General features: G+C 34.1%; 1 protein-coding gene across 6 annotated transcripts in view; it reads right to left on the bottom strand.

Moving 5' to 3' along the window:
• The window catches only part of DGKB (diacylglycerol kinase beta), a 334,152-nt gene that overhangs the window by 191,795 nt on the left and 125,461 nt on the right, over positions 1 to 16,896 (bottom strand). For all 6 annotated transcript variants that reach the window (XM_038163165.1, XM_038163173.1, XM_038163184.1 and 3 more), the window contains 4 exons: positions 13,116 to 13,190; positions 5,493 to 5,578; positions 3,131 to 3,220; positions 445 to 605 (listed from right to left, as the gene is read on the bottom strand). In XM_038163165.1, the coding sequence (XP_038019093.1) occupies positions 445 to 605; positions 3,131 to 3,220; positions 5,493 to 5,578; positions 13,116 to 13,190 (412 nt within the window). The remainder of the gene's footprint in view (positions 1 to 444; positions 606 to 3,130; positions 3,221 to 5,492; positions 5,579 to 13,115; positions 13,191 to 16,896) is intronic.

Here is a 16,896-nt window from a genome sequence, read left to right on the forward strand (position 1 = left end):
GAGCTTTCTTTTTTGTATTATTGTTTTATTTTTTTAAACTGCCCTAAAGAAATAAAGAATGCAACAGTTCCTTCAAACAGTTTTGACTATGTAAATAGTAATGGAAAACTTAAGAGTTCTTATTAAGTGATTTGTTTTTCCTTTGTATTTTTATAGGACCTTCAAACTGACAATATAAATTTAATATTATAGCTGCTCATAAACCATTAAGAGCAACACAAATATCTTCTTTATAAATGGGAAGGTAGAAGGTCCTGAAAAATAATTCAGGTTTGAATGTGAGGAAGTAAATTTATGCAAATTGCTGTCAGTCATCTATGTATTCATTTCACTAGCAAAACAACATTATAAATGATCTCTAGCCAACAGTTCTTCATTTGAAGGCATGTGATGCAAATATTTATTCAAAACAGAAAATCACTTAAGGATAAGCATAAGTCTTACCACACCAATAGAAAAGTAGTTATTGATGATGTTGTAAGGCACTGGGTCTCCCTTCTCATCTTTATCATTGGGTATTACTTCGAATTTCCACCTGTCCAGTAAAATCTCTGAGCTGTTCTCAATGTCTTTTAAGATCTTCATCAAATTCTCACCTTCATACCCTAGCAAAACATAAAACCAGTTATTTAATCAAGCATAATAAATTTTCATTACTTTTTTTTTCTCTTTCTAGATGATTGAACAGGACTCTGAGCAACCTGATCTAATTGAAGATGCCCCTGCTCACGGCTGGGAGGGTTGGACTAATGAACTAACCTTTAAAGATCCTTTCCATCCCAAAATATTCTATGATTCCATGACTGGAAAAATGAAAGCAATGCATACAAGACCTTAAAAGCAGGATTGTGCTTGAAGTATTGACAATTTTCCAGCACTTGTCATTAAAAGAAGCACAAATACAAAACTAATTAAGCGTGTAAATTTAGAGTCATTCTACAGATTTCAGTGGACATCAAATTTGTGATGAAGAAAACAATTATATCTTCAAACTTTGCTAATCTCTTGAACTTTCCAAATGATCCTTGAAGCTAAGGTTGTACTTTGCAAAAGGTTCTTGATGAGAAATTAATCTTAATATTCAAATTCCTTTGATTTCAAAATGGATGGAAAAGAGACATATTGCTGTTTTGCCTGACAAGACACTGAAAGATTAAAAGCTATCTACTAATTTTCACTGATTTTTCCAATCTGGTTTAGCATAAAAAATGCAAAATTTTAAAACCATATTTCATAGCTTTATCAGCAAAAGTAACATTTTTGATTATCTCAAACTTCTTAATGAGCCTCATCCTGCTTTGTAGTGAGAACTTACTCTTAGTTGAAAATAAGCACTCACATGTAATTCACTAAACTGAGTAGAAAACTTGTGTATGCACTCATGAGTATATACAACACACATACGTGTGCATGAAGAAAAACTGGGGGGGGTTTACTAAGTGACATTATCAAGTCTGAATATTATTCAAAACAAACAACTTTGTAATAGATAGCTATGATCTGGGGATTCAGTCCTTCTTCAAAGCAGAAAAAACAAGATTTCCTATTCAAGCAGTATGTACTGCTGGTGTTATTAAGAGCTTTAGCATGGCAAGCCACTCAAAGCCTCCTTGCTCAAAACCCATCGTTGATGTATTTGTTTATGGTTGCCTAGCACACTTTTGCTAGTTACTGCTAACCACCACATGACAGCAGCATGCACAATTCCATTTCACTGTATCTTTGAGATCACTCACCAGCAATTTAGTTTCTGGAATCCCTGTCTCCTCTCCCATATACGGAAGTTCCAGAAAATCTGTATTATGGTATTGTTTACCACAAAACAACTTGGCAAAGAATGATGAAACCCAGAATATTTCCATACTGCTTTTTCTGCTTTAGTCCAAATGGAATCACTTAAGTTACAGAACAAAAATAAAAGTGAAGGTAGGGACAGGTCCCAGCTAATGTAATTAAATGTTCTCATGGTTGAACCTGCTTAGAACAGCAGATTGGACAAGTGACTTCCTATGACCTCTTTCAGTCATTCTATGGCTCTATGAACAATTCAGAAAGTTAAGCAAGGCTGATCTGAATATGTTTTGTCTCATTTGTTTTCCTTTTTTCCCCCAAGACTATGAGAATGTAAACAATCAACAGTTGTGACAGAGAAAATAAAGGAGGTTTTCAAATGATTTGACAGAACATTATCGTTAACAAAGTGCTATAGAATGAGAACTACTGAGAATTTGCTAAAGACTATCTGGCAACAAGGCAGACATTTGGAAAGGAAACTGATGAGACAGAAGAAGTAAGATATTTGCAAAGGCTGAGAAGTTCCAAATAAAACAACCAAGTTCCAAATACAAAACATCTCAACTAAAACAACCAAGACCTGAAATAGACCTGGCTATGAGCCCATAAAGTGAGGTGCTTTCACCACAGAGTGAATTTTGTCTAAGATTTCCTTCGTGTCTCCTTCAAGTTATCCCGTAATACGGATTCTGAATGGAGATTTTTGGAGGAGCTGAGAATAAGTCTCCATCCAGGAAAGGATGCAAAGGGTATTAAAGGTTCGATTTTCTAAATATTTTGCTTTGAGCATTCTTTGCCTTCTCATTTTCTGATAAATAATACCACAACACATTGTCTGGAATCCTCTGCAGGAAAACAGAAAGGGAGTGGATCAAAGGAACAAGTCCAAGGCTAAGACATGCTTTTCATTTAATACTTTTAAAGATTAAAAAAGATTAAACTACTCCTAACCCATTATTAGATGTTTTCAGTAACCCTTTCAGAACAGTCCCAATTAAAACCCATTTAAGGGTTTTAATTTTTTAATTTAAAACCCCTTTACAAGGTATTGATCAAAGCAATAACTGCAATACGGATGGTAAAAAGCCAACCAAACAGCTATACACTATTCTCATTACACCTTAGAACATTTTTGCTGTCAGCAGAAGCTACAAACAAGGTATGAAGTGTGATTGCAACCTTTAATATCTCACATATGTATACAACAATTACAAACATATCATTCCAAAAATAGAGAAGGTGATAATGGGTCTTTATGAAAACAAATCCAAATGTAGATGTAAGGGGTTCTTTTATTTTTAATTCAATAATAAATTGCATTTTGATTTGTGTTTACCTCCTCCCCATCTCAGACACCTTGCTAAATCATTGCCAGTCCCAAGAGGCAGGATAGCAACAGGAGGATGCTTAATCAAGTTCGCTTTCTCTGTGAATAAAGAATGAAAAAAACACAACTAAGGAACAAAAATTATCTAATTGCATGGTGTTATATAACTGTGTTAGGTTTTATTTCAGTGAAAGACTTGCTTTGTATATGAAATTATGCTGCCTGCTCCGCAATGAGCATTTCACCAAGTCAGTCCATTTTGTAGTCCCTTTTCCATTGGATATTCAATCCTTAATCCTAATTTACTCATTTATTATCATAAGGATTTTGTAATCCTAATTAACTCCTTTGTTAGGACCTTGTAAATCATAGCTATGACAAACATTCATAAACAATGATACTCAAGATCTTTCCAAGAGTGAATATGGTGTTCTCGCTCTAGTTCTCAGCTCTGCCATTCCCAGCTGCGAATACAGAAGAGTAATAGTTAAGGGCATGAATAATGAGGTGAATCTTCTACTTTTTCACCTGGGTGACTAAATTTGTGTGAAACTGTATATTCACCTGGATTTGTGTCTACACCTGAGCACCACTACCAAGAAGTCATTGGAACTAACACAAGACCTCAGATGGGTTTGCCCATCAGGAATTAACCTCCAAAGGGAGAATTGACCTGTCTGATCAAGTCTTTAAGTAGCAATTTTGTATTAATTAAACAATGTTTTGAAATTAATTAATTTACAGCATCTTATCAGTCTTTGCTGGTATTTTTGTAGCATTGTAAGCCCAAGGATCTTTTCAAAATCTGATGAGAAAACCCTTGTCAAGAAACACAGCCTTTCTGAAAGCTGGAACATATATTTCAAACATATAATTTGTCAGATTTCCCATTTAAAATGAATGAATACTATGTCTAGTTTAAAAGTTATATTTAATTATCAGTTACTTTTTTATAGAATTATGCACCATTATCAGCAATAATCAGCAGGAGTTTATCTATACAATGGATGTAGCAGGAAAATCAATATTTATCAATATTTTAGAAAGATTTAACATTCACATAACCAGTTAAATGGAAATCTTTCAGATAATGTAATATTTAATAGATTGATTAAAGAAAAAGTTTTAAAGTTTCAAACTGATGAGAATTAGTTTTTCCTTTATTTTTTCTTTCTTTTCTTTTTGTTAACTTTGTTTTTTCTCGCTGTGCTCTCAGCTAAAGCTCTTTGAATATCAGGAGATCAGGGAAGACCAAATTAGAAAGTGTTTAGAAACGGGTGTACCCTTATGCTTTATATGCTAAAGTGCTTTTGCCCCCTAAAAGGCAGCCTTGAAAATATATATTCTGCACCTATGAAAAAGGATGGTTCCTGGATTCCCCAAGTAATTTCTTAGTTCTATACCACAAAAAATGCTGCAGAACATAGTACGTTACTGGAAGAGAAAATAACTGCATGGCATTTTAGACCTCATGAAAAAGGTAACGACACAATAAACAGCTGCAAAACTTTGTTTCTTCCACGTTCAGGCAATGCACTTGATGTTTATGTACATTAATTTATGACTCTGAAAGCTATTTGAGAGCTACTTGCAATAGCTTGCATTTGCAAAAGACTTTTTTCCAACAAGATTAGAAATACTCCTTTGCTACCATTCCTTCATGACATCAAGTTTATTTTTCAGTGAACTTTTCTGGTGCCCCACAAAGTACACTTTTAAACACTTTAGTTAAAACTTTAGTTGAGTCTTTTGACCTCTCTTGATCCATTTGCTAATTTCCACTGTAACACATGCCCACTGTTTTTCTCTGCAGCCTAACACCAAATAAATGATCATGTGATGTGGAAGACATTCTCCTTAATAATATTTGAGAAGATTTAAGCATTTTAAGTCTGTAATAACCAGACTTGTGGGCCTTCCTTATGATTTTTACAGAGGACTTTGCAGACAACTGACTGAAAGAACTCCAAAACGGAATTACTTCTTAATACATTATCTTCATTTTGGGATAATATAGTAAAAACAAAAATTTGGTAACTAAAAAAAACAAGGGAACTGAATTAAATTTTCTTAAAATTAGCAAGTTAGATTTGATTCAGATGGGGAATAGACCTTGAACTGAAATTAAAATAGATTAATTCAGATTTCTTGCTTTCAGGAAATCCAGAAACACTGAACTTGTCTAGAGATTTTAAATAACTTTTGCTATTTGAGTACTCTTTAAAATAATCATGTCCCAAACTAACGCATTTCAAAAATTTAAATGAACACCTCTTGTTTGAAATAGCTGTATCCATGCATTGGTATATAAGGAAGACCATTAAAACAAAAACCATGAGGGAAGCAAAACTGTGTGAAGGCTACAGATTACCTATGCAATCCAAAATCCAGCCTACTGTTCCATCTCCACCACATGCTAGTACTCTGAACTCAGCAACATCTCGGAAAAAATTTAACCTAAAAAGAGTAAATGAAGATACCTAATTATGATCAATATAATTGTGCATTATGTAAATATGTTATGGCTTAAGACATTTTGTTTAATAGAAAATAGCAAATGATCACTTAAAATAAAAATCACTTCTGTTTATGTATTTATTTTTAGACAGATAAAATCCAACATTATTATTAATTATTCTCAGTATTATCTGAAAAATTTCAACCAAAATTAATGATTCAAGGGTTAATATGGTTCACTAACACTAGAAAAATTTGCACCTGATGGTTGGTCCAATCTTTGTCTGACTTCAAATCTTGTTTGAAACTATTGACAAAAAACACTCTCTGTTCACTTAGTTGTAAATGCAGTAGGTAGTCTCCCAAGACAGAAAAGTACAAGTTGTCTCAATGTATTAGACATAATATTTATTTGTGAAGTTCTTTCTATTAAGCCATATGAAAACTTCATACTTCTGGTAGAACACTGGTATTAAGCTGGTATTAATATTCACATATTAAGCTGAACATTCAGTGGTTGGTAAAAACAATGTTGCCTCATGGTTTAATACAAAATGAGAAAGCATCAGATTGAAGACCCTCATTCCATCATCCTAAAAACCGTATTTTAAAAGTTAAATATCTTTGGTAATATTTGCCTGGCTATTTTTGCTTCCATATCCATCAAGTGAGTACTACCACCTCCTCACCCACTTCCTTCTACAATAATGTTGCATAACACTGGAAAGTGAGGATATTTAAAATAATGCTAAGGTTCAATATTTTAATTTGAAAGCATCAACTCAGGACAGCTTTTGACACATGCTGAAATCAGTCCTTACACATAAACTGTCACTAGACAAAAAAGTTCCAGCAATTTTGTTGTATTACTATGTATATATGTGTATGTTCATTCTCATACATTGTATTAATTAGTGTTACAGATATCTTAATGGATATTCTATACTCTAGTCACCAGAACTGATATCCAGTTCCCAATATCCTAATAAATGCACAACTAATATATTTTAAACAAATTCCTGAATACAAATAAATATAGACAATAGCTTGCAGGTGTTTAATTACAACAGTTTCCCATATGAAATTGTAATGTTGCAGGGAGAATGTAGTTCCTGCCCTTAGGAAGTTTTATAATTCTTTTGGACCTCTTGATAAAAATCAAGAACACATGAAAAATTACAGAGTAAAAATCAAGAATGGGAGAAGGAAATGAAAAACATAATGAACAAAGGTTATGTAATATGTAGAATAATAGGACAACTTCTTTTCTATTATTTTTTGACCAGAATTTCAATTTTAGCCAAGTTGCACAGAATTAAGCCCATCATATGTCCCACCCCCTGTAATTTTCTTTGCTCAGAAGAGCTCTTAAGCAATTTCAAGTGCAAATATAATGCCTGAAGGATGCTAACTTGCCCTGTATTAAAGGCTGCCATGCCCTTCTCATCCCTTTTATGTTCTAATTCACACATCTGCACGAGAAGTGCTGTAGGATCTCCTGTGACCCAAAACGTTGTGTGCTAAATCTGACTGAGTACACATGGGGAACACATCTAATAGGAGTATGTGCTGCAAGTTCCTCTGCTGGGAGTTCCCTCCCAGCACTGCAAGGGCAGGCACTGATATGTGCCCTGGCCCAGAGGTGTGCATGTCCATCCCTCTCCATGGCCTGGCATAGAGACAAATGCCTCCTGCCACCACTATTCCCACTGCAAGCCAATGTGTTGGGTTGGCAGAGAGTCACCAGGTGTAATTACATTGCTTCCTACACTGACAGTATTCCAGCTTAATTTAAAGTCGAATTATAGCCCAGAGGTGATGGCAGGGTACTCACTTCTAAGTATTTAAACATTTCTGCCACATGGAAAAAAACGTCTGGAAAGAACCAACCAACCAAAACAGCACCAAAAGCATAGGGTTGATTTTAGCATTGCTCTAGACTGGGAGAATACAGACTTAAACCTCTGTCTCTTTTTATAAACAAGCTTCTTCACCATATGGATATCAAAGATCCTTTTGTTTTGACTGAATAGTTAATCTTCATTAAAAAAAAGTGTAACTTTTAATAAAGTGAGGGGCTAAAAAATCTGGTGAAACCATATTGTCAAAAACATTTTCAATAAGCTGCAATTGTATTTCCCTTGGGGCTTTTTATATTCACAGACAGTGAATTTTCCAAGCAAAGTATAGCACTAAATTCACATAACCTTTTCTTTTTATAATTTTAAATATAAAAATTATGCACACATAATATAAAAATCTATCACACAACATACATAGAAATAATGCATGTTACAGTGTATATTTGCATGTATAAATGCAGTGTATATAAATATACTATAGCAGATATAAATATTTATAAAATCAAATTAATTTATAAAATTAAATATAGTTATATAATTATATATGTAAATAAATCTTATTCATTGAATTAGAATGTGCAGCCTACATTAGGAGTTGGGAAGGGAACAGAGTTTTCTGTTTTAAAAGATTTCATTCAGGCTCAGTAAGTATTACAACTGTACAGAAAGTATTTGACACGTTTCTTTAGAGATCTTTAGGGAGAAAGTCAGTATTGCTTACCAAGAAAATCAAACTCAATTAGTGTTTTAATATCACCTGTTACTTTTTATCTACTATTTTTCACATGGCTTGAAAAGAATTTTTTTAAAAAAACTACTGGAAATGAACTTAGTAAAAGTGGTTTAAAGTGAAACTAAAAAAAATTGAAGTCATTGTAAATATTTTTTTGCAATGTCAGCCTAAAGTTAAAAAAACAGAATAGAAAATTTTATCCTATTTTCTTGGAAAAATCTGAAACACTGAGAGTGATCAACACCAGTCTAATTTTATTTTATTTTTCCAGAAACAAGGATTCAAAGGCAGTTACTGAGTTTCTGCTGATAAATCAGTAATTTCCGCCTGAAAGAGGGCAACTGTTTCAGCTACCTACATTACTCTAATTCAGTTTTTCATAATCACCTCATCAAGTCCATAGGAATGCAGGGCATCTATTTATTAATAAAATACCAATGCTAGAGGACGTCACTATTTGATTTTGAGTCATGCGGTTAATTGATTTATGCACAGGTGGCAAACACATACACATTCTTACAGAACTGTTCAGAGAAAAATCTAAAGCATTTATTTGAATCTAATTAATTTAGTTTATTAGAGTAAAACTGAAGTTTTATTCACAGTAATGAAAACACAAATTGCAGTATTTTCCATTTAGTTACCTGTACATGACTATTGCTCTTATACCAAAAAGTAGTGCACTATGCAGTACTTCAGGTACTCAGCCACACAAGGTGGCATAACAGCAATGCATGAAATCATTCAGCATTCTCCACTCACAATAAAAGTAAAATTTAAGACTGCCTACAGTCAAAAAGAATAATCCACTAGTGGATCTCAGCATAGGTTTCAGGTGCCAACACCACAGATGCCATAGAAGCAAAAATATTGTTAAACAGCTGCTTAAAATATATCTCTAAATTCAGGATTTAAGTTTCATATGTGAAGACTTGGTGAATTTTAAGTACTACTGGTTTGTGGTGCACAAAAATAATTTTATAATTAAGAGTACAAACCAACCCACCATTGCTGGCTTTGCCATTCTTGGGCAAAAATGTAATTCTTCCAAGAAAATATGGACCAGATCTAATATTTTGTTCGAAAGAAAATAACTATGCGATTGTTATCTTCTAAAAATATTCTTGGTGTATATACCTTCCTAGAATACTCTGGGTATTCCAAATGTCCAACAGCAAAGAAATGCTCTAGCAATCAATTTAAATAATTAAGGAAAAGAGTGTAATTTTCAAAACAGACATATTGCTTTGTGAAGGTAAAAAAGCCCAGATGCTGTAGATTCCCAATTGAATTACAGTCTAAGTTTCAGGGATGCAGCTTTGCTGTCTTGGGCATCTCTTAAGTGGGCAGAATTTAAGATTTAGACAGGCCTGTTGGGGCAAACTTGCAGCTAGAATTCAAAAAATAGATGCTCTCCAAATTAAATGCTTATGGAAGTTACAAAGAAATACAACTTTTGTGGATATAATTTCTATAATATAGTATAAAAATACCACAAATTAGACATTTTAAATAACAGAACTTTAGGGAACAGAGGCCTTTTCAGACGGACAAAGACTTTGTGAAACACTGACCTCTCTACTGAGTCCTGCGGCTCTGTGGCTCAACTGCTATTCATCCTGCCATTATTTACCTCTCAGTGAGGTGAACAATAACTGAATTTCAAATTCTTCAAGATCATTAAATCCACAATAACAGTTGTTGTCAGAAGTAGAAGACTCCTATAGAGATGTAACAACCAAACAGGGAAACTCCTTTCATAGCAAAAAACACAGGTGCCAGGCACAAATTACACAATGCATCAGCCCAGCAATTTTCTCGTCACTGTGTTAACTGTGGCAGTCTGTAACTGTGGAGTACCTTTTATGCCTGTGTTCAGCTGCAGAGCTTACAAGGTTTTTCCAGCTCACTCATATCCCTCTACTGCCAATTAAAGAATGTCTAAACCATTAATTATTATACCTATGTTTAGGTATAATAAAGTGTTTAAAGTGTGCTGTTGCCCTTTGGCTTAGGGCTTCTTGATTTCCAGGCCTCGCAGCAGGTCTCCACTGCTGGAAAGGAAACAGTGCAAGAGTCGCTGCCATGAGGTTTATTTGCATCATGTACACATTTTTATACAGATTACGTACATCACGTGCCTTGACATACACTGCTCCAGAAACCCTAGCTCAGGCAGGAAAAGAAGCTGCAAGAAATATCATTGCTGCTGTTGCTGCACTTCCCCATGTACCACCCCATCTATTATGAAAGTAGGCAACACATGTACTTCAGTAATTGTGCACTAAAGTTGTGATACTAAAATTCGTTGTAATCTTGCTCAAAATATTTTTTTCTGTTGTCCTGCTGTATGAAAGCATAATTATAGCAAAATATAGAATAAATGGTATTAAGAAAAGTGCTGCTTTTTTGTGGTTTTCGGGTGTTGTGTTTTGGTTTGGGGGTGTTTTTGTTGTTATTTTGAAGTCCTTTTTTCCAAAACATTTCTCATCCCACTGAAGAGGTAGAACAATAGACATTGCAATTGAGCTGCTGACCATTAAAAAAAAAACCCAAACCAGTCTCAGCACCCCTAAGATTTGCAATTTTCTTAGTCTCCTAGTTCTTTTTTTCCTCTCTCTGCCCATTGGAAAGGGAATAAATAGATTTTTTGGACAAAAATTAACTGGAAATATCAATTCATGTCAGCCACAGATGTTTGGAACACAAGTTACAAAACTTGTGAATGTTATCTTCTTGCTTGATGATGGCAGCCCATGAGAAAAAGACCATAAAAAATTAAAAACCTTAACTTATAGGTTAAAGCAGACAGGTTGCCTCTAACAAAAAAATGCAAATTCTTAGCTAATACTCCAGATATTCTCTCGGTTGAGTAAACATGGCTGAAAATAGTAATTGAAAGAAAAAAAAAATACATCTCAAAACAGGCTCAACTAAAATGTACCACAGTAATCTTAAATGCTTTAAAATAAATATACATTATGTTTATCCCTTTCTACTAAATAACTTACTGGGATGAAGAAATACACTTCTGCTTTTCTCTGCACTGTACTGTATCCAAATCTGTTCCATTTTGACCTAAATTTCACATGTAATATGAGAAAATTAAATAAACATAAAATTTGGATTGACAATCCAGCACAACTGGCATTACAGAGATGGATGAATGAGTGGACAGATGGATGAATGGGCAGGTTTTATTAGGCAACTCAGCCCTCACAGAAAACAAGTACTGGTAAGTGAAACACCAGAGTTTATTCAACTTCTCACTTAAGGGCCAAATTATATGCAGTCTACAAAGTATTGCCAGGGGCAAGAAGTGATGGCAGGAGACAAACTGGAAATTTAGGATTATTCATTTCAGTGAAATGAATTAAAAATATACCAAAACAAGCAGCGTCTGTTTGAAAATTAATTAGAATTTTCTTCAAAGTGACTCTGAACTAAAACTACTTCGATTTCTAATAGAAAGTGAAATTGAAAACATTTTCTGAAAAACACTGTCCTGGTTCAAAAGACAAATGTTTAAATTGCTTCAGCACAGGGTTTCAGCTTGAACTTAACACTGCCCTCTTGTGCCTCTGCCTTAAAATGCATTTTCCTTCACAGAGCGAGATTCATGAAAACTAAGTCACTTATGGATAGAAATGCAGCCAGATTTTTTTTTTTTTAATTTCAAAGAAATAAGATGATTATTAACAAAAATATTTCATGTTTGGTTTTTTTGTTGTTTTTTTTTTTTTTTTTTTAATTCATCCTCTCAATTTCTAGCATGGTCTTTCTAGTATACAGTATTTAAAACAATATTAGTTACCAGTTTTGTCTCAATTAATTCTTCTAGTCTACTTATTCTTTAAACTAGGAGTACTTACATTTTTCATACACGCTAAGAATAGCATAAAATCAACAAATTTCATTTGAGAAATAAAAACAGCACTAGCATTCAGATACAAGACACATGCATATCATTATCTCCATTTTTTGGGATGGTTTTGCACCATTCAGCAGGTTAACATTAGCTATACTGCAGTGCACAATACCTTTACTTTTAAAACACTGAGCCCAATATGATTTTCACTTTCAATGTTACACACATATAAAGGTCTAAACAAATAAAAAATGCAAAGATTTCAAAGAAAAGTACTCAAACAACAGTTAAACTTAATGTCAGCAAACATATACCTCCTTCTGCAACTCTTTTCACTGATGGAAAATTTCATGTATCAGTGACAAAAGTAAATAGTACCCATTATATACAAAATAACACACAGAGCAGATATTTAGTGCCGCTCAGTCTAATTTTCTTCTACCAAAGCACCCACTACTTAAAAAGGAGACAACATCAGGTGGCAAAGGTTGGTGTTTGATACACTGTAATTCTCCTGTCCTCACAGGAATGCAAATTAATTAGAATCAGGGAGGAAGCACACCAAGCACTGCAAAGCCAGCTGGTTCAGAGAGTACTTCAGTCCACATTACAAGTCACTGCCAGCACAATCCAGCCTGGCCAGTTGTTTTCCAACCACTGTATTTCCAAGATCATGTAACTGATAAGAAGCATGCAGCTACCAATACATTAGAGACACCCACACATGTGCACATATCTGTTTATGTATGTAAAAGAAATAGATGTCTGGCTGCTCAGTCTTGCAACACAAGTAACCCCCAAGAACTCAGGTTGCTGAAATGGCAGTTAAAGCTGCAAACAGAATTAAGTTTATCCCACAGTTCTTATAGAACAGTACATGGTTTTCAGCAAAACATATGAGACATAGCTTTACTTACAGAGGTAAACAAATAACACCGATATATTTCTGCAGCCACTTAGAGAACTGCAGCATTGATACATTCCGAACATGCTATATGTACTTCAGTCTGTTCATTTGATTATACAGCATTTTATTAAATGAGTTCCTGGTAATAATATTAACTGTAGACTTACCCTGGCATTGGTCCATTTCCAGAAAGACTATAAACTTGACGAGGATTTAAAAGGTACTGAAATTTTCTATAAATTCTGAAGACGTAAAAGAAACAAGGAGAAAATATTTACTTACATGTTTGGAATTTTTAAAAAACCTTTCATATGAAAGAATTTAAGAAATTAGAGCATACTACAATTATTTGAACTGCAGGATCTCATTTATACAAAAAAAAATCAAATACTCAAACACAGCAATTATAATTCATACATAGAGTGTACTGTGGGGTATAAAGTTGAGACAGAAGTACTACAAGCTATTTACATTCAAATGCTGTGTATAGACAGAAACAAAATACGATAAAAAACTATAATTACACAACAAAAGGTGAATCAAAAAAGCATTTCAGAAAGCATATAGATTTGTATTAAAATAAATCCATGGCAAAGGAGAGATTTCTTCCTGAAATTTATTCCAAACACAGAACTGCAAATATAATTAATTGCAAAAGCTAATTGGTTTTGCCATCCACCAAAAATGTCCACAAAGACCAGAAAATATTCTGATAAAGAAAACCTGTGGTTGACTACATTTCTTCAGGAATACATTTGAATGGGAAGAAAATGAAATAGATTTGAAGCATTGTTTTACTAAATTACACTTATTTTTAAGTTATCTGAATAATAGGAAGCAATTTATTGATACAGCATGAGAAGCATTGCCCTGTCCCACACTGGACCCCATTTGCTGTCCCACCCTCAGCAATTATTTCTTCTAAAGTGTAAATTCAAAAATTTGGGCTTACTTGCCCTAAAGGTATGACAGAGATTTTGTTTCTTCATCACAAATATCAGAAATGTAATTTCCTAAACTGGCTGGAATGCAGTAGTGATTCTTTTCTCACACAGAACCAAGAAAGCACACAAAAGAGTTGGAGCTCAGAATAAATAAATATACACCTGGGATATATGGCAATAGTTTAAATTATAAACCCCAGTTTCTTGGTTTTAATTTTAATGTTTCTGTCCTTAAGCTAATTAATATTTTATTGGTTTTAAGAAAGCATTTATTTTTCCATTGAAATATTGCCTCTTTTCTTTATAATCTCTTAAATAAAACAGAAACATAATAAGAGCTGAATTCTAGGTTAAAATGTCCATGTTTTCAAATACAGCAAAATAAAACTGTCTAGACACACTCTATCTGCACATTCAGGGATTTTTTTTCTTATTTTTTTTTCTTCTTAATAGAAATGCATAATTTATCAGGCTAGCTGGAAAGCAAGTGTGTAAAAAGTACTGAACACAAACAAATTCATAATTATCTGTAAAATTGCCCAATTGGAGTATTTTCTTAACTTCTCAATTATTTAGTGATGTCAGTTTCATCAAGCATTTTATTCCAGCACACTCACACAATATATTCCTGATGTTATTCCTGACAGATTAAATTACACATTTGACAATGGATTTACAACACAATATACATATTCCCATTTCACAAATGTAAAAAGGAGTTTTCTAGTCAGTATGTGTGATTTGCTTCTCAGAGATGTGTAGAATTTAATCTGGTCAAAAGTGCTGCTAATTTCATTTGTGTAACTGACCATAAGAAGTTCATTAACAGTATTTTTATGAAGTCCCAAAGGTCTAAGAGTTATTTTCCTAAAGTTTGGGGCTACAAAACATACTAGCCATTACCTACACTCACAGTGCTGTTCTCAGGTAACAGCGAAATGCTATAAAACCCTTCTTAGTAAAGAGAAGGCCTGGTTTTTCTATTTAGAACCCAGAAGTCCCATTACTGCAGTACTGAAGAGATTACGCTGAATTGTACTTGATTCAGTGCATACCATTCATGGCTACCAGTTGAACATCAGTACCTGCTAATCACTCCATAATGACTCACTGCAAATGACACATCAAGCTTTAAGTTATTAAACACATTTATGTATTCTAGTCTGTGTAGAATTCATAAATTGATGACTCATTTCTATTCATACATTCTCAAAAAAAAAAAAGTTAGAAACTGTTTACAAATGTTTTCCTCACACTGAGCTGTACACAGACCTAACAGGGTGACAATGGGGAAGCCAAAGAAAAGGGACAGTAACTCAACTTTCCAGTTTTACATCTACAGTACCAGTGACACTGACTTGGCTCTGAATGCCTTGCTTCCACACACAGGGAAGGAATTGGATGTGGTTTCCTTGTGACTGGAGATTTGTGCTGACAAGGCCACAAGGTGGTGTGGTGGGAAATGCCCCAAAAGACATTTTTGTGATGCAATTTCATGAATGGAGGCAGCTTATGAAATTACCACTTGTCAACAAACAGCTGTGCTTCTGTAACTACTTTTGGGGTTATTCTGTGATCTGGAAACAAAAAAGGTTCAATTTAAAACAGAAATCCATAGAGAAGCTTCTTCATTGTAATTTTTCTTTATATTTAAATCATGCCCATGACCTCATATAAACCTCAAAACACTTGCTATAATAACTGAGGAGGCAGAAAATTATCTCAGGAGTGGCCAAAGGAGCTGGTAGCATCTTTAAAGAGCTCAGCTGCTGAAGAAAATACTTTTGAGTGCACCTTGAGCAGAGTTAGATAAAGCTGTCTTCTGGAGAAGAGAGAAAATAAATGGCCAGAAAGTAGCTGGCAATTCAAAACTGGCAATAAAGTTGACTACACTGTGGAAAAAAAGCTGGCCATGGCAATGCCTTCTACCACAACTGGGGATGCATCTTTAGTCCTCTAGGGGCTATTAAAGATTTGGTTAATATGGACTTAATTTAACCCTGATGTCAGACAAGGAAGAAGCCAAGGACTCCTCTCCAAAAAAAAAAAAAAAAAAAAAAGCTAGTTATCCTCTCTTCTAGACCTACCGTATGTGAAAAAGAACATTTGAAACTGCTTTTACATTTTGTCTCAATGCTAAATGAAAGCTCAGAAAGGCAGATTAGTTTGAGGGGAGGAGGGAAGAGCTACTGTGAACCCAAGTTATTTGAAAACAGCAAAGGTTAAAAATATCATCAACCTGTATTGCACAGACACTGAACGTGGAGTCAGCAGGAAACGCGAGTGTACGGAAGCTGATCTCCAGCGCATCCAACAGCACATTTGTCAAGGAAACAATTGTGTAAACTCAACCTCTGGTCAGGCAAATAAACTGGAAAATGGGGAAGTGGAAATCAAAGTAATGAGTATGGCAAAACAACAGCATGATTTAGAAGGACTCTTTTGTGAGAAACATTACCCTTAACAAAAGCCTCTGGAAGCACTACAAGCATAGCTTGTTGTATATTCTTTCTGTTGAAACAAAGTATTTTGTGAATGGGGTACTATATATACACATTTTATACACAGATTATTGAAAACTGTTGTCTTGATTAGTCAGATCATAAATGCAGACATCCCAAACCAACAGCCCTAGAATGAAAGGATGTTCTGCTTTTTTTTTTTTTTTGGATGAAATTAACTGCACCTGCCCATTTCATGCACAACCACTGAAAATTTGGTATGGTGTGATACAGCCTGAGGAATCCACTTGCCTGGGTTTGATGAACTCAAATACAGTCTCATGCTCAGTTAAGATCCATTTCTAGTATGGGAAAGTCTTAAATTAATCAACTTTAATTCTATTTTTCTACTTTCTCTGTAATAAACATTGACTTATATTTTTATTCTATTATAAACATATGTACTGCCTATCAAACAAAATAATTCGAGCCCAAATAACTGCAAATACACTTGAGTGTCACATGATGGGCCATTATTATCCTCCTAATTGAGAAGAAAATGT

Source organism: Motacilla alba, chromosome 2, assembly GCF_015832195.1.
Source record: "Motacilla alba alba isolate MOTALB_02 chromosome 2, Motacilla_alba_V1.0_pri, whole genome shotgun sequence".
NCBI lineage: Eukaryota > Metazoa > Chordata > Aves > Passeriformes > Motacillidae > Motacilla > Motacilla alba.